This window comes from Mus caroli, unplaced genomic scaffold, assembly GCF_978045245.1.
Source record: "Mus caroli unplaced genomic scaffold, Mus_caroli_1 scaffold_1, whole genome shotgun sequence".
In the NCBI taxonomy this organism is placed as follows: Eukaryota; Metazoa; Chordata; class Mammalia; order Rodentia; family Muridae; genus Mus; species Mus caroli.
The window spans coordinates 127,791,831-127,818,414 of record NW_028227256.1 but is presented as its reverse complement, the minus strand read 5'-3'; the positions used below and the strand labels follow the sequence as shown (position 1 = coordinate 127,818,414).

Here is a 26,584-nt window from a genome sequence, read left to right as displayed (position 1 = left end):
AAGGGAGGGAAAGAGGAGGGGAGAAAAAGAGAGAGAGAGAGAGAGAAAAGTGAATCAGGAAGTATGATAGTTAAGAGTCTGGGACTGGGTACCCCACTGCTCTCAGAGAGGCAGGAAAGAGACCTTCAGGCTCAAGACCATCACCTGCTTTGCCTGTGGATCCTGGGGGGCCCCATAGCTACCAGGATCTTCTAGGCACTGCCCAGGATTGACTTCAAGGCCTGAATCCCTGGGGGTGCCACCCAGTTCCACAAGTCTGCATTGCCCTGCAACTGAGATAGGAGATGGGGTGAGTGTGTAGCGTCTGTGGAGGAGGGTGGTGTGGGGAAGCCAGTCGGGGCAGCTTCAAGTCAATACTCAGCTGAATGCCCGCATCCTGTGTCTTTCTTGTGGCTGCTGGGAGCCTGGTAGTGTTCTGCACTCCCTCTGTGGGAAAACACTCTCAGAACGGACTGCTTGGAGGCCAGTGAGGGGCAGGGACCATGATGGCCCTGAGGAGAACCCCGATTGGTCAAAAAAAGCTCCCCTCCTGGGCTCTGCTTCTCAACATGCTGATGCAAAGCTGGGGTTCAGCTTTGGGGGCCTCTACTGGCCTCTGCTTGGGATCTTTCCCCTGGGACCCAAATAACCAGGAGAGGCTTCCAGAACAGCTGGAAAGAGGCTGGACACCGCCCCCCCCCCCCCGCTGGAAAGAGGCTGGACACCGCCCCCCCCCCCCCCCCCCCCCCCGCTCGCTTCAAGAACTGTAGGGAAGGTGACAACAGGAACAAGTTAAAGGGCTGGGACTGGTGGCCTTTGATGGGGCTGAGAGTCAAACAGCACAGCAACAGCACGAAGGGGCCTCTCATCCACCCACCCTTCTCTTTCCGGTGTAGCTCAGCTCCTGGACTTGCCCCAGACAGAAAGCAAAACACACACTTGCAAGGGAGAGTCTTTGCCTGATTCTGAGCCACTTGGAGTGCAGGTATGTGTATCTGCCACAGAGGAGCCCCCGAGGAGGATAGGAGTCTGTGGGCAGGCTGGCGTTGACTCACAGAAGGCTGCTGTGCTGCACCTTATATGTACAGAGGGTCTTGGGGATGGGAGGGTGGATGGGAGGGTAATCCAGAGATAATCCAGATGTGCCACAATCAGAGCTTCTAGGCACAGAACCCAGGGCCATGCTGCCCATCTGGGATGCTGTTCTGTGCACCTCGCTGCCCACCTTCCTGACTGCAGCTATGATTTGCCCCAGTAGCAGGGCTTGGTTGAGGACCAGCCTAGGTAGAGTCATGAAGGTGACACAATCTGCTGCCCCCAGTTGAAGGTGACACAATCTGCTGCACCCAGCTCCCAAGGCTGCAGCCTTGGCCTCCACTTCAGTGTGCTGTGTCTGAGCCTTGCATTGGGCTGACTCCTCAGCCATACAGAGAAGCATGGACAACTCATTCACGTTGCCTTCAGAAGTTCTCATCAGCATCCTTACCTTTGCCTAACGCAAATATGCGTGTGTTGTCTGAAACTGGGGTGTGACCACTGATCTCTTTAAGTGGCTTCTGGCTCAAAAGCTTACATTATCCAAAGTTTGCATTTTCTTTTGTTTTTATTTATTTACATTCCAAATGCTGCCCCCTCTTCCCAGTCCCTTTACTCCATCCCCCTTCCCCTTTGCCTCTGAGAGGGTACTCCTCCACCCCTTACACCCACTTCACACACCCCAACCTCCAGCATCTCCGTGCATTTTTAAATCAGACTACAAGCTGGGCTATAGCTCACTTGGTTTGTAAAGAGCATGCTTAGCTAGCATGCATGAAGCCAAGGGTTCAGTCCCCAGCACCAAGGTGATAGGGGAAAGTGGTACACACTCATAACCCATGCATTTAGGAGGTAGACACACAAGTTCAAGACCATCCTCAATACCGGTGCAGGTGTCTGGGCTACTCTGTCTTCAAAAAAAAAAAAACCAGGCAGAAAGATCTCGGAATGGAGCTGGGCATGGTGATGCACGCCTTTAATCCCAGCACTCGGGAGGCAGAGGCAGGCGGATTTCTAAATTCAAGGTCAGCCTGGTCTACAAAGTGAGTTCCAGGACAGCCAGAACTATACAGAGAAACCCTGTCTCGAAAAACAAAACAAAACAAAGATCTCAGAATGGAACCACCTTTGGTTTGAGCACCAGTGTGGTCCTAGAGCTCTGTCTGATGGGCACAGCTTTATTTCAAAGCATTTTAGGGGTGGGGGGTCCTTCTTATGCTCCTGCCTCAGGCATCCCCAAAGACTGGCTCTGGGCCTATTTTTCAGACAGGCAGTCAGTGTAACTTCTGAGACTTCACTTTCTGGAACTGCTTTAAAGGAACCAGATTTTGAAGAGAACGGGATGAGCGCAAAGATGGGGAGCAGAGTTGTGGAGGGTTTCAGATCTTCCCTGGAGCTCTAGAGCCCTTGGATTTGATGATTTTAGATCTTCCACACTCCCCCACATCATCTACTCCTCCCTTTCTTCCCCTCCCATCCTTCCTCCTTGGCTGTCTCCCTCTAGTAAAGCAATGAGCAAGGCCTGGTGGCCTGGTGGCCTGATATGCAGCCGTTAGTTCTCAACAGTAGGAAGTCAGAGGCCACAAATGCAGAGAAGAGGGTGAGGGCTCCAGGCTCATGTTGCAATCCTGGAGATTTGTGGTAGTGTGACTGGATCTGCCTGACCTTTGCTGACCCAGGGCCCTTCCTCCCACACTGTGTCTGCTTCCTGGGACAACCCCAGGCCTGGATGCAAAAGCTCTGAGTCCCCAGTGCCTGAAAGAGGAGACAGAGAAAGTTCTGTTGCTGTAAACTGGCCTACCTCTGAAGGGTTCTGGGAGGGACCTGGGGCACAGGACAAAGAGAAGTCAGTCCCCAAGGGTAGAACAGATGCAAGCTTGGGGCCCAGTAGACCCCCACCCTGCTGCTCTTTTGCTTCTTTGGGGGGACGTTACTTAATCTTCCTGAGCCACCGCTTCCCCAGCTCCCTTGCCTGTACCGTGGCTGCGTGGAATCCTTTATGGGATGGTCTTGGCTGGCTATCAATGTCTACTGCAGGTAAGACATGGGACCCTAGGAACCCCCCCAAATGGTTGTTTGTTTTGTTTTCCCAGGAAGAAGATAGCCAAGCCCAGGAGATGCAGAGTACCACTAACTACCTGTGGCATACTGATGACCTGCTAGGGCAGGGGGCCACTGCCAGTGTGTACAAGGCCCGAAACAAGGTGACAGCAACTCTGGCCCCAGACCCTTTCATGCCCTGGAGCTAGGCTCTCCATTTGGGAATTAAGATTCTATGGAGCTGGACAGGGTCCCGGGACCCTTAATTCTGTCAACTCTGATGAGAAAAAGACTCCATAGATTTGGGCTGAGGTGTGGGGTGCTGGAAAAATTCCTTGGAATGGTGCCTCTGTCAGAGACATGTTGGGACTAGAGAACAAGGCAAGAGAGGAGGTGACAGCAAGTGCCATCTAGGAACAGCAGGGCTGGGAGTCTGGGCCTGTTGGGGTTTGTCCCTATAGTGGCTGCAGAGCTGTGTCAGAATGCACACAGGGTGCTCAGGAACTGGAGACAGGGGAGACTGCCGGGGTAGTTCTTATCTATGACAAAATGAGCAAGAACGCAAGTCGACCCTTGAGGGACATCAGGGTCACTTCCAAGCCGTGCTCGAGCTCCCTGGGTAGAGGAGGGGGCTGCTGATGTGAGCCCACCCAGCCCCTGCTTCCCTCTGGGGCTGGGTTGGGGGAGAGGCTAAGGAGAAGAAGAGGTTGCAGCTCCTCAATAGGGGTAGGTTCCCGGCAGAGGTGGTCCCCATTGCTTACTCTCGCCCTGTGCCCACGCTAGAAATCTGGGGAGGTGGTTGCTGTAAAGGTCTTCAACTCAGCCAGCTATCGGCGACCTCCTGAGGTTCAAGTGAGGGAGTTTGAGGTCCTGCGGAGGCTGAATCACCAGAACATCGTGAAGCTATTCGCAGTGGAGGAAACGGTGGGTCGTCTGCTTGGTCAGAGATGAATGAATGCTCTTACCTTGACCTTCGAAGTCCAGGGAGAGGCAAGCCATGCTCATCAGCAGTCCAGAGGCATTGATTGGGGAAGGGCACGGGGTGGGGCGGGGGAGGGGATTGCGGGGTGGGGGTGGGGGTGGGGGAGGGACCAGGCAAGACACTCAAGAGTGTGGAACCACACTGGGAAATCACTGGAAAAGGAAACGGGAATAAGTGCCCAATCAGAGAGGGCTTCTCGGAAAAGGTTGTCTTGGGTTGGTTTCTGTGTCTGAGATGGGTCTGAGGCACGACAAGAAGGCCAAGCAAGAAACCGGAAATGAGAGCTGCCAGCCTCTAGGTAGGCAACCTCCAGACAGTGGGAAGTACCTTCCGCCCCAACCCCGCCCCCGCCCCTTGTCCCTGCACAGGGAGGCAGCCGGCAGAAGGTGCTAATCATGGAGTACTGCTCCAGTGGGAGCCTGCTGAGCGTGCTGGAAGACCCTGAGAACACGTTCGGGCTTTCTGAAGAGGAGTTCCTAGTGGTACTGCGCTGTGTGGGTGAGCCATGCCCTGCCCCCGAGGCACAGGCCCTCTCCATGGCCAAAGTCCAGGATGCGTGTGATCTTCTGATGGGCCAGAAGGATCCACGTGATTTATTCAGCTCAAAGTTGTAAGAAGATAATCCTTAAAAACGGTGTATTTGCCACAGCTGAAGACAGGTAGCATCCTTCGCTGTAGTGCCCGGGTGAAGCAGCCCAACAGGATACACCATGGTGCCTGCAGGTGGCGGCGTATAGCTGCGCAGAGGAGGGAATTCTAGCACACTGGGCAGTGTGAATGAAACTGAAGGGCCCCATGCTGAGGAACAAGCTAGCTGCAGAAAAGCAAAGCCCATACGTTCCACTAGGATACAGCCCCTAGGGGAGCCAAGTTGTCAGAGGCACAAGGAGACTGCTGTGCAGGGCTGGACGCACAGTAAGGAGTGCTGGTTAATCAGGGGAGGAGGAGAAGTTTTTGGTGAGGAGCATTGGAGATGTTTGCATGATAGTGTATGAATGTGCCTAAAGCTACTGAGCTGTGTGCTTAAAAATCCACTAAATTGAAGGGCCGCGTTGCTTGCTCCCCACCCACACTGGGGGGGCTGAGGCAGGTCGATCAGGAATTCCAGGGCAGCCTGGGCTACATAGTAAAACATATTCAAAGATGATTTTTTAAGTGATAAATTTCATTAGGTATATTTAACCTCCCCAAAGAACCTAAATGAGTCTTATATTCTGATGTCCCTGGGACTCCTTCCTTGTATTTATTTTGTGTATATGAGTGTTTTGCCTATATGTACGCATGTACACTGTGTGTGTGCCTGATAACCTCAGAGGCCAAAAGGTTTCAGATCCCCAGGACCTGGAGTTACAATGGCTATGAGCCATGGCGTGGGTGCTGGAAACTGCACTCGGGTCCTCAGAAAGAATAGCAAGCTCTCTCAACAAAACCATCTCACCACCACCTTAAAATTTTATTAAATTATGTCTACTTTATGTATATGAGTGTTTTTGCCTGCATATGTTTGTGTGCTGCGTGTGTGACTGGAGCCTGCAGAGGCCCGGAAAGGGTGTCAGACCACCTGGGTCAACTGGTTCCAGTTGTGAGATGACCTGGCAACAGGGTGAGAATTGGACCAGGGTCGTCAGGAAAAATGGCCAGTGCAATGGTAACCAATGATCCATCCCTCTAGCTTGCCCTGGGGGGCATCTCTGCTCTCCGTCTTTCTGTGCCCCTGGGTTTCCTTGTGGCAACTCTTTATTTGGTTCCAAGGAAAGACCCTTCACCAGGACAAACTCTAGACTTCCCCATCCTTAGCTGAGCCAAGCCATTGGTGCTCTGTCTGTCCCCAGTGGCTGGCATGAACCACCTGCGGGAGAATGGCATTGTCCACCGGGACATCAAACCTGGGAACATCATGCGCCTGGTGGGTGAGGAGGGGCAGAGCATCTATAAGCTGTCTGACTTTGGGGCTGCCCGCGAGCTGGACGACGATGAGAAGTTTGTTTCTGTCTATGGTACAGAGGAATACCTGGTAAGTGACATGTTGGTGACCCTCTGCCCTCGCTGTGTGCCTCCTTAAGAGTCCCCCTAGGAGTGCCCAGGCTGTCCCTCCATAGCCACTTTCTGCCTTTCTTCCATAGCACCCTGACATGTATGAGCGTGCAGTGCTGCGCAAACCCCAGCAAAAGGCATTTGGGGTGACTGTGGATCTCTGGAGTATTGGGGTGACCCTGTACCACGCAGCCACAGGCAGTCTGCCCTTCATCCCCTTCGGTGGGCCCCGGCGAAACAAGGAGATCATGTACGGTGGGCTATGGGACAGGGAATGAAGGGGACAGGCCCTGAGCGTCTTCCAGACACCTGGCCCTCCCTCCACTGGGCCCTACCTTCAGTGTTCCCTCTAGCCCTGCGCCCATTCCTAGCTCACTGTGTCTCCATTAAAGCTTAAGGAGGTTACAGAGCCTGCAGGGGTAAAGATGGAGCTGGTACCCAGTGTCTCTCACTGACTGCTAGGAGGAACTTAAGACAGGAGTTGCCAGGATGTACTGCACAGAACAAAAGAGATGAAGTGTCCAGCCAGTGAAATGAGGGACCTGCAATACAAGGGTCTACTGAGCTGTTATTGATTCTGTGTAGGAAGGAGGCAGCAAATCTTGGGACAGATTCCCAAGGTTCTAGCTGGAGGGCAGCCGGAAAAAATATCCACTGGACTTAATGCTGAGAGCTCATTATAAATAAACCTTAGAGAGGAAAAGCCGAAGCTTACATTGGCTGTAGATAATGTGCAGTTGAGAGAAGAGGGTTTCAGGGTGGCAGGGCAGTCCATAAGTACTGTGTCTGCGCCATTGGCAGTCTTCAGGGGTTATTGGGAGGCAGGGTGTGGTGGCCTTGGAGGTCAGAGGTTCTGGGGTCTACAGCAAGCTTGCAGCATATGCACAGGAATGTGAAATTGTTCCTGGTTGAGTCCCTCAGAGCTTACCAATGGTTAGCTTCTCTTTCCTTCTTAGTCTTGTAATAAATGGAAGACACCTCAGGAAGGTGTTATCCTTGTGTCCGCAGGAAGGTTGGTGCGTGCTCCCTGGGTCCTGGGGCAAGCTGTGTAGAGCCAATGTTACTACGTTTAGGGATGGGGTCAGGAGTTGGAATGGGATGAACTGCCAGGGAAGGATAGATCAGAGGGGCAGTTAGAAAAGTGGAGAAAACATATGGTGCTGAGCTTGTAATGGCACAGATGTGGAGGTGGCTAGACCTGGTGTAGCCATAGCAACAGCGAGAAGGGCTCTGCCTAAAGCATGGAGCTTGCCTAGGCAGAGGTGATCTCACAGGTTGGAGCAGGGTGCCAGCCCACCGTACAGTGGCTGAGTGACATGGACTGTGATGTTTGGAGTTTACTGTTTAAATATGATGGATGGGTCGGGGAGGGGTCTAGAGCCCTGATTCTGCTCCACTACAGGTACAGAATCACCACAGAGAAGCCAGCTGGGGCCATTTCAGGGACTCAGAAGCAGGAAAATGGTCCCTTGGAGTGGAGCTACAGCCTCCCCATCACCTGTAGACTGTCCATGTAAGTGGGAGGGGCAGGCGCTCTATGGAATCTAGGCTAGGGATCGCTTCTTTCTGCTGAGTCAAGAGTGCCAAGCTATCTCAGCAGAGCCCCAGGGGCCCCAGGGTCTGTAGCCTGGAGAGTTCCATCTAGACGCTTGGGCCCCAGCTCTGACAGTCCTCGTGTCTTCTGTGTGCAGGGGGCTGCAGAACCAGCTGGTACCCATTCTGGCCAACATCCTGGAGGTGGAACAGGATAAGTGCTGGGGCTTTGATCAGTTCTTTGCGGAGACCAGTGACATCCTGCAGCGAACAGTCATCCACGTCTTTTCCCTACCCCAGGCGGTTTTGCATCATGTCTACATCCACGCCCACAACACGTGAGTGGGAGCAAGAGAGAGGGGGAATCGGAGTCTTCCCTGTCTAAGCAGTGGTGTGGGTTTAAGGGGTCATCTCCCAAAACATATCTGGGGAAAGTACTATCTCCATCAAGTTCAAGTCAAACAGACTTCCTTGTTTGTGTTCCGAATCCCCCACTCTTCCCAATGCTAGCCAGTACTGCTTGTCCCAGAGGCGGGGTGCTCAATTTCCTGGGTCTGTAATTTGTTGTTCATAGAACCCCTTTTCTCACTAAATTCTTGGTCTTTGCTGTTTAAGACAGGATCTTGCTGGGTAGCCCCAGCTGATAAACTCTCTATCCTCCTGCCTCAGTATTTCGAGGTGGGATGTGCCCCCAACACCTGGAGCACTCTATGGGATGGGGAGAATTTTGTTACAGTACAGCAGGGTTGGGCATAAAGGCAGAGGTTAGGCATCTGAACTCTGGGGTCTTCTTCCCATTCTTCATGAGGAGTTCCTGGGCTCCACTTTTCTTCTGAAACCTGGGAAGTTCCATTTAGATGCTTGGGCCCTACCTCTGACAGTTCTTGTGTCTTGTGTGTGTAGGGGGCTGCAGAGCCAGCTGGTGCCCATCCTGGCCACACCCCCACCCAGACCCTATCGGAGAAAAGCTGAGCCTTCCCATGTTGCCCCCGGACAGAATTCTCCTCTCACATGTGCAGGATTGCCATCTTTTTGGAGGCTGTATATGAGCAGACCAATGTGACCCCCAAACACCAGGAGTACCTCTTCGAGGGTCACCCTTGTGTCCTTGAGCCAAGCCTCTCAGCCCAGCACATCGCCCACACAGCTGCCAGCAGCCCTCTAACTCTGTTCAGCATGTCCAGCGACACACCTAAGGGGCTGGCCTTCAGGGACCGTGAGTAGGGCCACTTAGGCTGAATCTTTTATACTCTGGACACCCTCCCAAAACATGACTTGTTTTCTTAGTGAGTGTTTCTCTGGCCCATAGAGTAGAGCATATTTGGGTTTGGATGCTATGCATGCCTCTGTGTGGCCACGTGACTTGAGTTGGTGACTAGACTTCCTTGGGTTTTTCCCAGATCCTCCAACAGAGACAGGGCATTTAGAGCCTTTATACCTTCAACAGTTTCGGCCACGGGTAGGGATGTCTTGGATAGTTTGAGTTGGAAGAAGCATGAGTCCAGGCTGCTGGAAAGAAGGGCTGGAGGACAGAGACCTAGATTTTCTTTCCTTAATTTCTAGGATAAATATTTCTTCTCGTTCCGATCATGCTTAGTCCTCCTCCGAGGTGAGGGAGTGAGCTTTAACCTCTCCAGTCTTAAGGCAGGGCTTTGAACTTTGGAGTGTAGTTCTGGGATGTGGCCACAAGGTGGCGGTAAATAACTGCAACTTTGAGGATCCACAGGGTCGAAGTTTGCAAGGCGCTGGGTACCCGGAAAGTTGGGATGCTTTAAATGGGAGATCAGCAATGACTGTGTGCTGGGGACAAGGAAAGATAACCCAAGAGTTGACCCAGTCTTTAAAAGCAGGCCCCTCAGACAGAGTCTTTGTCTGCAGCTGCTCTGGATGTCCCAAAGTTCGTCCCTAAGGTTGACCTACAGGCTGATTACAGCACAGCTAAGGTGAGGGGCCACCCCCAGGAGGCAGAAGGGGGTTTGACACGAGGAAGGACTGATCCTGCACATCTGTACGTTTCAGGGGGTGCTGGGCGCTGGCTATCAGGCCCTGTGGCTGGCGCGGGTCCTGCTGGATGGACAGGCATTGATGCTTCGGGGGTTACACTGGGTCCTGTGAGTACCGTGAAGAGCTGGAGGAGTGCATAGCAAACCCGTCCAGACATCTCTTACCCTTTTCCGAGGCCACGCCTACATGCGCAGTGCCCCGGTGGAGGTGCCTCTGACTTGGGCTGCCCTCACACAGGGAGGTGCTTCAGGACACGTGCCAGCAGACACTGGAGGTCACACGGACAGCCCTCCTCTACCTCAGCAGCAGCCTGGGCACTGAAAGGTGGGTGTTCCACCTAGGCCAACTGGAGCCCCTCAGTTCTCCTCTCTGCGCCTCACCCGTGAGGTGTATAAGCCTTCCACAACCAGAGCCCTCCTGCTCCCACTCTTCCCCTTCCCCCAACATTAGCACCCTCACCAGGTCCTTCAAACCTTGTATTCCCAAATGTATATCCATCCCTGGCCTAGTCCTGCCTATCACGGAGAAATCCACCGGGACCCTGCCTCTCTGGGATCTAAGGCACCCTCAAAGGGGTAGAAACCCTTTCATGTCCCAGAACAAGCAGGCTCCCTACCCCAGGTAGGAACTTAATTCACCAGGACTCTGAACGATTCGTGACACTCGTTCTGTGTGAAGGCCCCGCCCCACCCCGCGCCCCGCCCGCCCCCGAGAATTCAGGGGAAGGACCCATTCCCAGGTTCTGTCCTTGCACAGCAGCGATAGAAATCCCGACTGCTCCAGCCTCTGTAGCTTTTGCTCATATTTCAGCTGGGTCTTCCACTTGCCCTTGCCTTCTGAGCTGAAAAGAAGGAGCCCGGGAAGGAGGACGCTAAGCTAGTGAAGGGTGGAGAGAGAGAGCAAGGGAGGATTCGCCGCCATCAGGAGAACATCACCGGAATTCTGAAAGGGTGTAGTGTGTCCATGATGAGAGACCGGAGTTCTGCAGCCCGGAGAAGTTTTTCCCCATCCCAATAACTTGAGCCTTTCCTTCGGAAGTACAGGGAGTTTCCCAGGGTGGGTTGGATGCCTGTGTGGGCCCAGGGCTTGGTTAAAACAAATGGTGAGATGATGGGGGAGGGAGGAAAAAGAGCAAGAACTATTTCTGGTCACGTGACAGGAATGGCGCCAATTGTGGTGGCTGAGGGTGGAAGCCATTGTGAGCACTCCTGTTAGATATCCTCCGGCCAGTCCCCTGGCCAAGACACAGAGATGAGATCTGTGTGTACAATGTGGCTTCTGCCCCACCGAAGGGCCTGTACTTGCCTGCGGCAGCCAGTCCTTCCTTGGCACCTGAGCCTGGGGAAGGAAGGGCCCTCTAGAAATGGGAGCCAAGTCACTGAGGTTCCGAGCCCACAAAGCCTAGGTTGATAGGGGGATGGGAGGAACGTGTGAGGCACATCCTGGAGTGAAGCTAGGGAGAGAGGTGGGTGGGGAAGGGTTGGAATACTGGAGGGGCCACATCTAGAGAGGTTGGTAGCAAGAAAATAACCACTTGTGGTCCTTTGTGAGTTCTCGATCTGGGGAGAGTATATAGAGGAATGTGTGGGGAATGTGTGTCTCTCCCTTGCCCTGGACTGACAGCTTGTAGGAGACAGGCATCAGGAGCTAGGGTTTCCACTCTGGTTCCTAGGCTCTGAGGGCAGTGGGTGTCGGTTGTATGAAGGAGGATAGAGAACAGAGGAGCCTGCAGGGACCAGATGTGGCTTGCAGGAGACCATGGGCCATCTGTACCTTTCCTTGCCTGGCCAATATCTAAAGTCTCCTCTGTAATCCCATTCTTTCCCAGACATCCTCCAACCTGTAGATTTCTCTAAGCCTTGGAGTCTAAGTCATCTACATCGGGATGGGAGCGTTTTCATGAGTGGATGTCACCTTTGTTGCTGGAGGCAAAGTGTTACTTCCTTCCTGTCTGATCATCCTTTCTTGCTTCAGAGTGCTTCCTTAGCAAGACGGGCTTCCTATCTTTTATCCAGAGGGTCTCCAGCTGGACATCAGGCCAGGTCTCAGCAATCCTGAGGTCTCCCCACTCCTCAACCCCCAATAATATAAATTCACTCCCATAACAAGCCAATAGTCACACATAGGATAACTGCTATGAACCCCCAGAGCTCTCTAGCAGGTAAAACAATGCAGAGTTCCTGCCTTCATAGAGGCTCTGGTGGACTCCGAGACTCTCTGTTCACCTCTTCTGTCCTTCTCTGATCCTGCACCTCCAAGCAAAAAGATACAGGATTCTTTCTTTCATTGTTATCATGTAAAGACTATGCTGACATATGCCTTCCATCCCAAGTCTCAGGAGACAGGGGCATGAGCATCTTTGTGAGTTTGAGAGCAGCTTGGACTGCATAGTGAGCAAGTTCCAGGATATAGAGAGACCTATCAAAGAAAGAGAGAAAGAAAAAAGAAAGGAAGGAAGAAAGAGAGAGAGAGGAAGGAAGAAAGAAAGAAAATATGGTTATGTCTGCGAGGGGAAAGTGGACAGCAGGCCCTACCCCTAAACAAAAAGCTATTTGCAGTTGATACCCTCTGGCACAGAGAAAATCAGTTCCACCCAGCAGAGTACCACTGGGTATAACGACCACTCTACAGAAGACCCCATGGCCAGGAGGAGCTGACCAACATAAAATGAAGTCCATGGTTGTTGGGTTTTGGGGGGAAAGGAGGCAAGACTCTCTTTTATTTTGTTTTGATATTTTTCTATTGAGATTTTTCTTGTTTGTTTTTAAAGAAGGAGAAAACAGAAAGTTGGGTGGGTAGGGATACAGGGAGGGCCTGGGTTGGGAGAGGGGAAAAGCATGATCAAAATATATTGTATAAAATTTTAAAATAAAAACAGAGAGGGAGTAATTAAAAAGACTACATGCTGGTGGAGAAAGTCAGGAAGTGGAAAAGGACCTCCCACCCAGACACGAGTAGTCACATAGCATTGGTCCCCTTCTTTGTCTGTCGTGTGTGTGTGTGTGTGTGTGTGTGTGTGTGTGTGTGTGTGTGTGTAAACTGTCACCTGCATTCTGTCCCTAAGCATGTTATAACCTGCTTTCCTCAGCAAGTGAGCTCTCTTCCCTCAGTACATTCACATCTCCTCTGTACCATGGTTGGAAACTTTCTGTCACAATTGTCCCACGATTCCTTTTTATAACTTGTTTTGTCCAAACTGGAAACCAGTCCAAGACTACATTTTGTGTGTGGTAGTCCTGTTCCATGAGTTTATTAAGCTCTTCCCTCCGCCCTCACCCCACACACCCCTTGCCTTCATTCCTCCGGCTTAGGGAAGCTCCCAGTCCACTGCCCCACCCTCAGGTTCATAGAACATTCTGTTGTCACTTGGCTTCCTCTTTCCCAGCAGCATCTTTGGGGGCTCCTCAGACTGTTGGACATTTTGTGTTAGAACACACCATCAACCATGCTGAGTCCTTCCTGGGTACACACCACAGGTAGTGGTCATGTGATTTCTGTACTGGGTAGATATATTTTTCCTGCAAAAGAACCCGGGTAGTGTTACCTTGACACCTTGAAGATATACACCTGTCAATCATTCTTGGTTGAGTTGTCAATCATTTCACGGGGCAGTGGAATGTTCATGGTCCAAGTCCTGGACTATTATGGGCTGGTACCCTCCCATCAGTGTGCTACTGGTTGTCAGGAAACATAGTTTCTACTGAAAAGAACTTCATTCTGCTTAGTTCTAGAACTTTCTAGCAAGGTGTTTTCTAATAGCTACCTTGCATTGTAGGCATTCAACCTACTTCAACTTTCATTCTTTACAATGCTCAACAATATCACGACCTTGGTATGTAGGGCCCATGTCAAGCTGGTTCTTCTGTCTCAAACCCTCAGAAAGCCAACAAGATTGTCACAAAGAAGCTGTGTGTGGGTACAGAATCCTCTACCTCTTCATCTGCCTCCTGACATATGAACCCCCAAACATAGCCTTATCCTTACTTCCTCCCCACACCCAGGCTCAGCAGTGGAGCAGAGATGCCTGACGTCCAGGAACTAAAGGAGGCCACAGAGCTGAGATCCAGGCTGCAGACTGTGAGTGAAGCAGGAGGGCAGAGCTTTACAGGAACAAGGGGTAGGGAGAGTGGGCCTGCGGACTGCACAGCCTAGCCTGGAGTCAAGGACCCTACAGGATTCTCTCTTTCGGCCCCACAGCTCTCAGAGGTCCTGTCTAAATGTTCCCACAATGTCACAGAAACCCAAAGGAGCCTGAGCTGTCTGGGTGAAGAGCTTTTAAAGAACCGGAATCAGAGCCATGAAGATAACAGAAGGTCTGTGGGGTCCCCACTGTCTGTGTGATGATGCTGTGGGGGGATGGGTCACTTCGGGGTGCACAGTGGTCCCAAAGGCTCAGCAGCTTTCTCTGAGTCAGTCTGATTGCTCTCTTCAGGGACAGGGGGCTAAGGTGTGGGAGAGGAGTCTAAGGAAGAGCCAGGCACTCTCCTGAGACCAGCTCTGGGATGAGGACCTAGGTCCTGCCCTAACTGGGGACTTGACTCACAGGGAGGGAGTCACAGCAGACGCTGTAGCTCTGCAAGGAAATCTGGCTCCTTTTCTCTGGGTGTGTCTGTAAAGAGGACCTCTCACTTAGAGCATCTCGCTGAATCTGACAAACGCCAGTGCTGCTGGTTAGCAGATGAGAGAAGGCTCATTCTGAGAGAGGTTCACTTTCTCTGAGTCACAATCAATACACGATGGGTGGGCTTCAGGTTAGATCTACCCCTCCCCTAAGAGTTTACAGCAAACAGGGATTTTAAATTTATCTTATTTTGCCTGGGCTGTATCACAGTGGTGGAGCACTCGCCTAGCATGTGCTAGGCTCCAGGTCCAATTCCCAGTACCACATGATAGATGGATGGATAGATAGATGGATGGATGGATGGATGGACGGACAGACAGACAGATATAGATAATGGATAGATAAGTGTAGAGAGACTGATAGATGGGTGGATAGATTAATTGATTGATAAATGATGAATAGATGGATAGATAGATAGGCAGGCAGGCTGGCCACATACGTTTAAAATCTCTGAAAAAAAATGGATGTAATATTACATGCTTTTAGTCTCAGCCCGTGAGGAAGGAGAGGCAGGCATGTCTCTGTGAGTTCAAGTCCAGCCTGGTCTACATGGTGAGTTTCAGGACATCCAGGGCCACCCAGAGAAATCTCGTCTCAAAACACAAAGAAACACATTTATTTTATTTTATTATTATTTTATGTGGATGGGTGTTTTTCATGTATTTACTTCTGTTGGCCACATACATGCAGTGCCACCAGAGGACAGAGGAGGGCATCAGATCACATGGAATTGGTCCTATGTGAGTAAACCACCATTTGGATGCTGGGAATTAAATCTGGATCTCCTACAAGTACTCTAGACCACGGAGCCATCTCTCCGGCTCATGGCTTGTAGCTTCTGAAGAACCCTGTTACTGTTTTCACAGACCTAAAAATGTCTACCCATGATCTATCAAGTGCAGAGCCACCGACGCCCTTGTCCCATCGAGACCATGGCCATTGAGGTCTCTGCAGATCTAATGTCCCATGTCCTCAATTCTTAATTCAAACACCTCACAGAACCTGATCTAAAATGAATATAGTATTGTGTACTCTGTCTCATCTATGGTAATTTTTTTTACTTGTCTTTTGAGAATTTTTTAAATTTATTTTTTATTTATTTTTATCTTTATTTTTATCTTTAAATTTTTATAATTTTTTATTTATTTTTATAAGACCTCACTATGTAACAGTGGCTGACCTAGAACTCGTCATGTAGACTTCGAGAGGCTTCACGGGTGCTTGAGATGAGCAGAGCGGTGTGCATGCCACACCCAGCTCTTATGGCAGAGTCTGAGCTTGTTGGGTTAGCCGCCCCTCCCCCACTCTGCTAGTGTGCTCCGCAATCCCTCTGTGTGCACTGAGGTGCCTTTCTGGACTCACAAGGCAATTCTGACTTCACACACGTGAAACTGTGGCTCTACACTCATCTCAGCCGATCTCAGCCGATCTCAGCCGATCTCAGCCGTTCTCAGCCGATCTCATCCTCACGGCAACTTCTCAATAGGACAGCAGAGGGGCAGGCTGAGCCCCCGGGAACAAGCTTGCACTTAGCCCAAACCCAGGAACACCTGAGGTTACCTAGAAATCTCTGGGATGGAGTGGAACCAAATAGTCCTGAGGGTGAGGAAGAATAACCGGGTGCCCTAAGGGAAGAAGGACACCCCAGTGCCCTAAGGGACACAGTTGTGTCCAGTGTGAAAAACAAGATGAAGAAGCAGTCATGACTTTACACCCTAGGCTGACAAGGCCCTCGAGAGGCCATCTTTCACCACCCACCCTGCCTTACTGTTTTAGGTAGGGTTGCTGGATCCTTCTATGGAGCAGGTATCAGGTCTATTATAAATATGGGCTCTTTTACCCAGTCCAGACCCTCTGTCTCACCTGCTCCGGGAGAGGGGAGGAAGGGAAGGTGAGATCTAGAATAGAGACGGAAGGCTTGGTCTATATTATCTAAGTCAGTTTAGAGACAGGCCAGTTTCCCCACTCCCAGATCACATGCTTACTCTGTGGCTGTGTGGTGTTTGAGGTGTCTCGCTTTCTGCCCACAGCGCCCAGAAGATTCAGTGTTGTTTGGACAAAATGCACTTCATCTACAAACAGTTCAAGAAATCCAGGATGAGGCCAGGTAAGCTTTGAAAAGAGCCAACAACTAGAAACCTTCCCTCTTCCCTTCCATTTCCTCGGCTTTGTTGGAGGGAGACTTTGTTTGTTGGGGTTCTGCTGTTCTAAGGCAGGAAGAGTCTCTGCCTGCACATTGCTTGTAGGCCACTGAGAGACATTGTATCCTAAGTGTCATGATAGAAGCTCAGGAGATGTGGATACAGGATACAGTGAGCTGGAGTAATGTGGAAAGGGGCCTGAAAAGAAACCCTTTAGTTTCATTTGGCTTGGTTTTGGCGAGCGCGTGTGTGCACGCGCGCGCGCGCGTGTGTGTGTGTGTGTGTGTGTGTGTGTGTGTGTGTGTGTGTGTGTGTGTATGTGTGTGTGCGTGTGTGTGTGCACATGTATGTGTTTTGTGTGTGTATGTGTACATGTGTGTGTGCACATGTGTGTGTGTTTTGTGTGTGCATGAATGCATGTGTGTTTACATGTTGTGGAGGCCACAGACAGATGTTTGGCTTCTTCTTCAGTTGCTCTGCACTTTCTATCTTGAGGCAGAGTCTTCATACTTGAACCCAGAGTTCACCATTCTGACTAATGTAGCTAGCCGGCTTGTTTGGGGAATCTCCTGTCTTTACCTCCCTAGCACTGGGCTCATGGGTGGCCACAAGGCCTGCCCAGCATTCCATGGCTGAGCTCTAGTTTCCACACAGTGCAGTAACACTGCACTTACTGAGCCACCTCCCCAGCCCTCTAGTATGTCTGTAGACCACCAAAAGAGCCAGTTCATCTGGGAATGAGGATCAGAAGAAATCCCCACTAGAGCTCCTGGACTAGGAGATTTCTTACGTTATTGCTAATGCCCACAAAGACCTTCTGGGCAGGGGCAACGCTTCATAGGCTTAGGACTGGAAACCAGCTTGTCTGAGTTGGATGAGGGTGGAGTAGTCCGGGTAAGGATTGAACGTGGGAAGGGGTGGGGACAACGTTGAAGAAGCCTGGGAATAAAAGCCCCAGTTAGCTAGGGAGCTAACATATTAAGGCTCACTCCCTGTTCCACCCTATGCTCCAAACATTTCCATATCTGCCTCATTGCCTAATGATCTTCTGGCCCCAGGATAATCTATAAAGCACTGTCAGGAGAAATATAATATCTAGCCATATGTGCAATTTAAGCTTTCTCACAGCCAAATTAAAAAGAAAAAATGGGCAAAAGTAATTTAATAAATTTTATTCAATTCAATACATCCTAATGTCATTTCGGCATATACTTAATATAAACAAAACCACTGAAGAGATATTCTATGCTCCTTTTCATGCTAAATTTTCAAAACCCCATGTGTAGTTTATATACTTTATATCTCTGTCTAGAAGATAAATGTTCAGTAAATGTGATATGCCTTAACACAATTAAAAAGCTCTATTTAGTGGAAAAAATTTTTTTACTTGCTTTAGTTTTCAATTCTACGTTAATTGAGTACATTAAATTAAAAATCCAGGTCTTCAGACACCATGGCCACCAGTGTCCTGTGGTCATTAATGAGAACATGGAGATCTTCAGAACATGTCATCTCTTTCCTTTGGGCCTTCCCTGGGAGCCTGGCCTCAGAGGGCATGGGACAGGCACATCCTCCTGTCCTTGGAAGCAGCAGGATGTGGGACTCAGCCAAGGTCCTGTGCCCAGCCAGCCACCACTGAGGCTTAGGAGTGTGAGGAAGTTCGGTTTACCTCCACGTCTGGAACGCCATATTCCCGCCACCTAAGCTTTAAAGCCTTGCCTTGATGTTAGGCGCCAACCTAAATAGGACTCCATAAGTTTTTGAATTATTTAGTGCTCATAAAACTCCATGCACTGCTGAGTGTGGTGGCGCACACCTTTGATCCCAGCTTTCAGGAGGCAGAGACAGGTGGATATCTGTGATTTTGAGGCCAGCCTGGTCTACATAGTGAGTTCAAGGCCAGCCAGGGCTATGTAGAGAGACCCTGTCTCAAAAATGAACATCAACAACAATCCTCTCTGTGTCACAATTTTCCTCATTTTATAGTTTAGGGAACAGGCACAGAACAGCTGGTTAGTGCAATCGTTCTGCGTCCAGCTTCTTTTAACCATCCCATTTCATAGCCTCAAGAGTGTCTATATGTACTGCTCTCACAGAGTATTTTATTAGAATGTGGACAGCCCCAGGTACCTGGAGTGTTGCACGCTGCCATTCTGGAAGGCTGCTCTGCAGGCTCCAGGGCACTCCCCTGTGATCCGGATAGGCATCCATGTGTGCACACGACGGTTACCTGAGCCAACTCGCTTGTTCACAGCTGCCTGGTGCTAGGAGGTAGAGCTGGAGTGTGTTCAGGTCCCTCGGCCTTCACTAGTGCAGGCCCAGGAAGAGGACCTCACTCCTGGGGTGGTGGGATGGGAAAGTGAAAGGGCAAACCAGAATCCTCTTAATCCGTGGCTCTCAACCTTCCTAACGCTACAACCCTTTAATACAGTCTCTCAGGCTGTAGTGACCCCAGACCATACGATTATTCTTGTTACCACTCCACAGATGTAACTTTATGTGAATATCTGTGTTTTCCAATGGTCTTAGGCAACCCCCCCCCCCACCGCCATGAAAGGGCAGTCATCCCCAAAGGGGTAGAGACCCGCTGCTCTTAACCTTGGAGCTACTGCAACTTGGGAAAACAATTTCTCAAAGCCCAGCAGGGGGCAGACTCTCCTCATTGCAAGAGCTTTAAGGTTGTCTGCAGTAGCCTCTATCTAGGCAAGGGCACTTCTACCCAAAGTTGTTCCTTCTGAAAAAAAGTTGCTGGGCAAAGAGGGACAGTTAGAAGGTGCTGGCCTACCTGTGAGAGACTCCAGGGATGGAGCCAACCAGCTGCCAGCTGGGGAAGGTGGAGGATACAGGGCCGAAGCTGCGCTATCATCTCACCCAGCGTTCCCACCTGCAACATCTCCTGCCCACCCAGCAGGATTCGCCTCGCTCTGGAGCCCCAAAGCATTTCTCCTCAGCTCCTTTATACCAAAATCATATTCAGTCTTTTGTCCACAACAGCAATGTTGTCATAGTTACTTGATGTTCCATTTCCTCATCCTTGCGGCCTCCCCTAGGCCTGAGATCCCATAAAATGGTCCCCACCCTAGGCTGTTCTTCGTCTTTTTAACTTGGTTCCCGGACTAGTTGAGTGGTGACGCCATCCCCATCTGTTTCCTTCAGGGCTCAGCTACAATGAGGAGCAGATCCACAAGCTGGATAAGTGAGTGGTCCCCTTCCCAGCAGGCAGGTGGGCAGGAGGGCGGAGCTCATCGGGATGGAGAGAATCTTTATTCTAGGTGGGAAAGAATGAAGCACTTACCCTTGGCCATGGCTGGGCGAAGGTCGTAACTATCCGAGCCTTGTTATATAGGGTCACAGCTGAGTCAGAGGTTTCTCACAATCAACCTTGAAGTAACTGGCTTTATTCCCAGCATGAACAAGTTTATAGGATTTTTCTCTCTAATTATTCTCACTGATTGGCTCCTTCCCCCTCCCTGCTTTTGACCTTGGCATGGGCCTGCTTAACATCTCAGAGATACTGTTTCTTGGACACCCCTATCTTCCATGAGGTCTCCCTGGTCTGGTGGCTATTTGGAGATTTTTTTTCCTCCCAGAGCTATAGCACCTCTAACTCCTGCATGCATACACAGACACACATGTGCACACATGTGCACTCCTGCATGCATACACAGACACACATGTGCACACACCTGTGCTCTCCAGAGCTCCGTGTCCTTATTTTCTCCCAGGGATCAAGTTGAGAGTGGATGTGTTCATTAACCATTGTATTGGCCTCCCCTGTCTCCTTATTGGTTCTCGTGGCTTTTTCTGGCCTCTGGGCTTTAGGACCCAAGTGTATGGTCAATCCTCTCTTCCCTGAGATCTGCCCCTGCTTCGGGCAGAGGGGCGGTGGATGGGCTAAGTCTACATGCAGGTGGCTCTGGCTGCTCACCCCAGTCCATGGGGTCTCTATCCTTCCAGGGTAAATTTCAGCCATCTAGCCAAGAGGCTGCTGCAGGTGTTCCAGGAGGAGTGTGTGCAGACGTATCAGGTGTCGCTGGTCACACACGGCAAGCGGATGAGGTAAGCAGCCTAGCCCTTCCTCTCTCTGAACTCAAGGAGCCTGGGCTGGCCCAGGGTTTCCATACTACAGAGGACCTTGGGCTAGGCTGGCCCAGCCCTTCCAGACTGCAAAACATGGGCTCTGCGGACGGCTCAGTAAGAGAGGACTTAGTGAGAAGTATGGAAATGGTGGCCGGTCGGAAGGCTGGGTGACTTCTACAAATGTGCTTATTCAGTTCCCCAGTGTTCACACAGCCAGTGCCACCATCTCGTTTCTCAGATGAAAGGACCCAGGCTCAGGGTACTGGTCTCTCCTTAATGCCACAGAGCTAATAGGTAGCCGACTTGAGGCTAGAACATAGGCGAGGATGCCCCTAAAAATCTGGATTTCACCTGCTGTGCTGTCTGTTGTAATGGGTCTCTTCTCTCTAGGGAGAACACCAACTCCCCTGGGGAGGAGAAACAGGGGGGCAGGGAAGCAGGCCAGGCAGTCCCCACTAACATTCCATCTCTCAAATTTGGGACTCCTTTTTCTAACAGGCCCACGGGGCCCCTGAGAAGGAACGTTGGTTTCCTCATATGCTGCGTGGCCTGCGGGCCTGTCATGGGCTCAGTTCCTCTCCCCTCACACTAGAATGCAATGCCTGGCAAGCCCCGACACTCTGGTTTGCTGGGCCTAGGCAGATCTTAGCTATCAGATCAGTAGTTTAAAAGCTAACCCCATAATCCCAATGTGTATCCAGAGTAGAGAGCTCACTGCTGTTGGCTTAATGGACCTGGGACTTGATTTCCTCTGTGCAATGGGGAAATGTCCCTCCTTGTGTGCGTTCCGATTTGAAGTTAGAATTCTCAAGTCTTGCCCTTACTCTGTTATGGAAACAGAGGCATGGACACTCCCCACATAAATGCTCTAGAGTGGCCTGTCATTACTCACAGAGATGCACTAGCCTGGAATGTCATCTCTCTCCCAAGCCTTGCCTGACTCTGTGTTTGCCAGTAACCACATGAGTGACCCAGCTACATTCACATGGACAGTGTTACTGATCCCTGCCCTGGCTCAGTTGGGATTCTCTCAGTTCCCTCAGCATGGCAAGAGAGAGAGATGGGTGACTCCCAGAAAAACAGTCCGAGAGGGAGCTCAATGCATAGGACTCCCTGGTAAGCCAACGGCACCTTGTCCCAACGGTGGAGAGCCGAATCCTGCTCTAATCTCATTCTCTACTCAAGGCAGGTGCAGAGGGCCCAGAACCACCTGCATCTCATTGCCCACTCTGTGGCCACCTGTAACTCGGAAGCCAGGGGAGCCCAGGAGAGTCTGAACAAGGTGTGGGGTGCTTTCAGAGTTCTAGGGGTTGCCGAGGGGAGGGGCACCTGGATCACTTCCTGCCAGTGGACAGAGCAGCCTTGACCAAATTCAGGGATGCCCATGAGGGCTGGAGGTCTCTGACTCACCTGAGATGTGAGTGCCCTCAGATAGGAACATTCCTAGTGGTTTCAGACTGAGGGTCACTATACGCCAGGGCCTCTTTCTCAGGTTCTATGCAGCCTTGGAGGTCTCAAGGCTCCTCCTGAGGCTGTGCGATCTCTTCTTGGTTTTCTGATTCACTCTCGGTCAAGGCAGCTGTCTAGCTGGCCACAGGGAATACGGAGGGGGGGGGCTTCCAGAAGATGGCTACACGTGGCTTCCAGCAAGCGGGGTGGGCAGCCTCGGAGAATGGCCAGGAATGGCATCTATCCAAACTGTGACTCATGAGAGGTTTAGGTTAGACCTAAAGGGGAACTTGCCAAAACTGAATCGTTCTTCTCAGAACAGATGAAGGGAAGCTGTTAGAGCAGTGGGGACGCCCAGGATGGGAAGGAATGGGATGCTGAGAGATGGGGTAGTTCTGGGAGCTCTAGGGAGATAGTTACCCTCCTTCAGCAAGCATGTCCCCTAACCAGCCACATGAAAGCTGGCAGGTCCTTCCTGACTAACCCATGGCTTCCCTTCAGATCTTTGATCAGCTCCTTCTGGACAGAGCTTCCAAACAGGGAGCTGAGGTGTCACCACAACCTATGGCTCCTCATCCCGGCCCTGATCCGAAGGACCTGGTCTTCCAGTAAGTCCTGGAGAGTTGGAGGGAAGGAGGAGGCTGAGGTTAAAAGCTCATTGCTTCATCCCATGCCAGGCCAAAGAGGCTGCTCCAGGGCCTCTGCAAGTGGGCTCTGGACCAAGTGACCCGGGGTCTCAGCCATCCCTTTCTTGTGCCTTGGACAGCATGCAGGAGCTTTGTAATGATATGAAGCTATTGGCCTTTGATCTCCAGGACAACAACCGACTCATCGAACGGTAAGCATCTACTGTGTCTGGGGAAGGCTGTGTCCTCCCTGCTGCCAAGCTGCAAGCTCAGGGCGCAGAGTCCCTGGGAGCCCCATGCAGGATCCATGGGACCTGCTGATTCTCTAGGCAACCACAATGGAGTGTAAGGCCTCACCCACAAGCAGGGTACCATCTTGAGGAGCTGTAGATTTAACTCATAGGGTTTGAGGCTAGCTAGCCTCACTATCTCAGAGTGGGGTTCTGCACTGAATGTGGGCAATGTGCCTAAGACTTTCTCACACTGTCTCTGGGATCCTCTAAGGTGTCCTTGGAGTGAATGCCACTATGTCTCCCCCTGAAACCATGGCAGAGACAAACTGACATTTTTGCCCAAGGTCTATCTCCTGCCACATGGGCTCCATTCTTCCCACCCCCTCAGAGTGCCGAGGCCAATACATCTCCAGATAGCACTCCCTCCTGTGGGTGGGGACCAGCAGCAGTGCTCAAGCTTTGGGATTCCAAAAGTCACAAAAGAAAATGTGGGTGTGGACATACACACCAGAATTGTGAACTGCCTGAATAACCCAGGAGGTCTGCTCTGTAGCAGTCCCACTGTATAAAGCAGTTTATTTGTTAGAGGCAGGGTTTCTGTGTAGCCCTGGCTGTCCTGGAACTCACTATGTAGACCAGGCTAGCTTCAAACTCAGAGATCTGCCTTCCTCTGCCTCCTGAGTGTTGGGATTAAAGACATGCACCACCGTGTCCAGCTTGACATGGAGTTTTGAAGCCTCAGAGCCCAACCCGACTGGCACACCTCCTCCAACAAAGCCATACTTCCTATTCCCTCTCAAATAGTTCCACCCACTGGGGACCAAGCCCTTAAACAAATGCATCTCCGGGTGCTATTCTCAATCAGACCACCACACCATGCTACTGTGAGACACCAGATTTGTGCTCTGGAGGTAGAGCAACCAGGAGCAGATCCTGTGGCCTGTCCCTCGGAGTTTTGGAGGGTTCCTGAGTTGGGGAGGCATCCACTCCCAGTTCCATTCCAGCTGAGGAGAATCTGTCTCCTCCACAGCTTCAGTCCTCTTGAGCAGGAAGTTCTAATCATTAGTGCCAACATAAATCTTTCTTGCTGTGATTTATAATCTATTTACAAATATCTCAGAACTTTGCTTTAGTGAATTTGCACTTCCTCATTCGGACCTGCAGCCAATGAGCACAGTGCACCAATCTGAACTCCTTTCTGGCCTCCCAGAGTATCTTCACATTGGAACAATGGTGCTTCTAAAAGTATAGCGGTCTGGGGGGAACTTCTCCAGAGACCCTGAGAGAGGCCTGGGATAGGAGTCTTTTAAGATTCCCAGGGGATTCCAACATGCAGAGATGAAAAGCAGAAGGTAGTATCTGGGGATAAGGATGGTACAGGAGGAGAGCTAAGGACCTGATGGCTGGGTGCTCCTGAGCACTGATGGCCTTGGGTACCATCTGCAGGCTTCTTCTATGGGCATGCCAAGCTAAAACCTGTGCTTCCCCTTACAGGTTACATAGAGTTCCATCAGCACCAGATGTCTGAGCTCCCTGGGGGTTCACAAGGCACTCAGAAGCAATAGAATCATTCATATTGTACCCTTGCACTGTGAGACCAAATTCGGGGCAAGTTCTGGTTCCATCTCACTAGCCTACCTCCCTCTTGGCCATTGGCCAACAAACTAGCATTACTTTGATTGTCCTCTTGGAAAGCAGCTAGGACAGGGACTCCTGGCCATCCCAGGCAGTATCTATAGAAGAGACCATGCGGCTACCACAGCCTTATCAAGACACCAAGACTGTTCTTCCTCACCCAGGCCCTGGAGGTCTGGTCTTGGAAAGAAAAGGCTCAGCCCTCTCACGCTCTGCACTTCCCAGGACCAGCAGGTTTCTCCTGTGGCTTCTCCTGCTTCTCCAGGGTGCTGGATCGGAAGGCTTATTCTTCGTTGTTTCCTATGCTGTTTCCTGAGTGTCCCCATCCCTGGCCTCAGGCAACCCACCAATGGCCCTCTGTGCTTGGTCTAGATGCACCTGCATTTGAGAAAGTGGGTAGTTGAGGCCAACTGCTGGTGCTTTGAGGATTCCCCTTGGCCTTTTCTCCGAGGAACGCTTGGTTCTGAGAAACAGCTGGTCAGTATCAACCATAGCCATGCTAACTGGACAGATGTTGGAACCCAAAGTCCTAAGGAGAGAGCAGGCCTGCACCTTCAGACATGGAATAAATACATCGCCTTTTCTGTTTTCCTGCAGCTATGGTACCTGACCCGGAAGGGGTGGGAAAGCCCGGAGGTCCGGGAGGGACGTCTCCAGAGCTTTGGGAAATGGAACAGTGAAGCTCATTTCCTGGTCCCTGCCTTTTCCCCAGTGGGTGCTGATTTTAGGGAAGATGGCCTCTCCCTAAAAGATCTCCATTTTCCTGCTCTGTCATTTAGGGGCCACATAAGGAACCTGGGTCTCTGGGAGAAAGTTTCCCTTTCAAAACAAAACAAAACAAAGAAACAAAAAACCTACTACCTAATCGTCTGCTGCTCTCCCCAGGACTTATCACTGTTCACAGTCTAGGCTCTGCCTAATATGTGTGAGGACCACTGGAGAACTTTCCTTTATTGAGCCTGGAAGCTAGAGGGGATACCTGGGTAGAACATTCCAACTTGTACTGACTGCTTGCAAATGTAGCCTTTCTTCTTTAGTCTTTAGCCAATACAGTAAGGTGGCTTCCGTAGGCGAGGACTGTAAACAGGAAGCACAGTGATTGGCCCCAGTCCACCCTGTCTTCACCAAAGTCTCCCCATTCATGGAGGATGCTCTCCCTAAATGAGCCAGCAGGGCCAGGAATGGAGAAGGCAGAGCCCTAAAGGGGATGTCTACAGAAAAGGCAGCCAAGGGGTGGGGGTGGGGTGGGAGTGGGGAGCCTAGCTGCTCAGGTTAGGCTTGTTCCTTCACGTATGTTCTCTGAGCCTTAAGCCCATGGACTCAAGTTCAGTCTTGATGACCAGCCCTATCACCAAGCCACTTCTAGCCCGCTCTCTGGGAATGAATTCAGGCCAGCTTTTGCTCATCAGTGGCCCAACAGGGAAGTCCCACAGCGGGTTTTCCCTGGAAGCTCAGAACCCTTGTGTTTGGTGGAGTACAGTGAAAGAGCCAGGGGATTCCATGGAGCCAGATGCAGATGTTCGGGAATAACACAATCCAGACCGAGCCTTGTCTCCTGAGCATGCTCACACGTCCAGGACCCTTCTGAAAGGCTTCACCTGACCAGGATGGCCGAGCTGCTAATATGATTTCTAATTTCATTTCAGAAGAGTTTGAGTGGTCACGGCCCACAACCAGTATTACCTATAAGAGCCTCGGGTGTTGGAAGATGCTTTAAATCTCACCCCTTCCCTGCATCAATTCATTAAAATGAAAAGAATCCATTCAGTGCATCGGGTGGGGAAGGAGAATGCCAGGCTCCTGCCAGGTATTGAAGCTACCAGAGTGACAAGAACACTGTCACCGAGGGACTGGCCCTGAGGAAAGCAGGTGTCTTAGTCAAGGTTTCTATTCCTGCACAAACGTCATGATCAAGAAGCAAGTTGGGGAGAAAAGGGTTTATTCAGCTTACACTTCCAAATTCATCACCAAAGGAAGTCAGGACTGGAACTCAAGAAGGTCAGGAAGCAGAAGCTGATGCAGAGGCCATGGAGGGGTATTACTTACTGGCTTGCTTCCCCGGGCTTGCTCATCTTGCTTTCTTATAGAACCTAAGACTACCAGCCCAGGGATGGCACCACCCACAATGGGCCCTCCCCCCTTGATCACCAACTGAGAAAATGCCCCACAGCTGGATCTCATAGAGGCACCTC

At 51.1% G+C, this 26,584-nt stretch overlaps 1 protein-coding gene and 1 long non-coding RNA gene across 8 annotated transcripts in view; one reads left to right on the top strand and one right to left on the bottom strand.

Moving 5' to 3' along the window:
* Positions 1-4,084, bottom strand: part of LOC147006118 (uncharacterized) — a 99,973-nt gene extending 95,889 nt beyond the window's left edge. The window contains exon 1 of the long non-coding RNA XR_015047731.1: positions 4,020-4,084. This is a non-coding gene — a long non-coding RNA (uncharacterized LOC147006118). The remainder of the gene's footprint in view (positions 1-4,019) is intronic.
* Ikbke (inhibitor of nuclear factor kappa B kinase subunit epsilon) lies at positions 35-24,981 on the top strand. Of its 7 annotated transcripts, none has more exons than XM_029477404.2 (22): positions 35-289; positions 876-964; positions 3,108-3,218; positions 3,838-3,978; positions 4,405-4,534; positions 5,869-6,050; positions 6,160-6,320; positions 7,473-7,583; positions 7,762-7,941; positions 8,623-8,819; positions 9,482-9,546; positions 9,623-9,714; positions 9,845-9,931; positions 13,609-13,684; positions 13,805-13,920; positions 16,259-16,335; positions 19,526-19,565; positions 20,327-20,428; positions 21,635-21,731; positions 22,400-22,506; positions 22,665-22,736; positions 24,765-24,981. In XM_029477404.2, exons 3-22 carry the CDS (start codon positions 3,132-3,134, stop codon positions 24,778-24,780), a joined length of 2,136 nt encoding a protein of 711 aa, XP_029333264.2. In that variant the 5' UTR covers positions 35-289; positions 876-964; positions 3,108-3,131; the 3' UTR covers positions 24,781-24,981. The 7 variants fall into 7 exon arrangements, with proteins under 7 accessions (XP_029333264.2, XP_029333268.1, XP_085697018.1 ...); XM_029477408.2 differs by having other exon boundaries at positions 24,252-24,981; XM_085840892.1 differs by lacking the exon at positions 7,473-7,583 and having other exon boundaries at positions 24,252-24,981.
* The last annotated feature ends 1,603 nt before the right edge of the window (positions 24,982-26,584 follow it).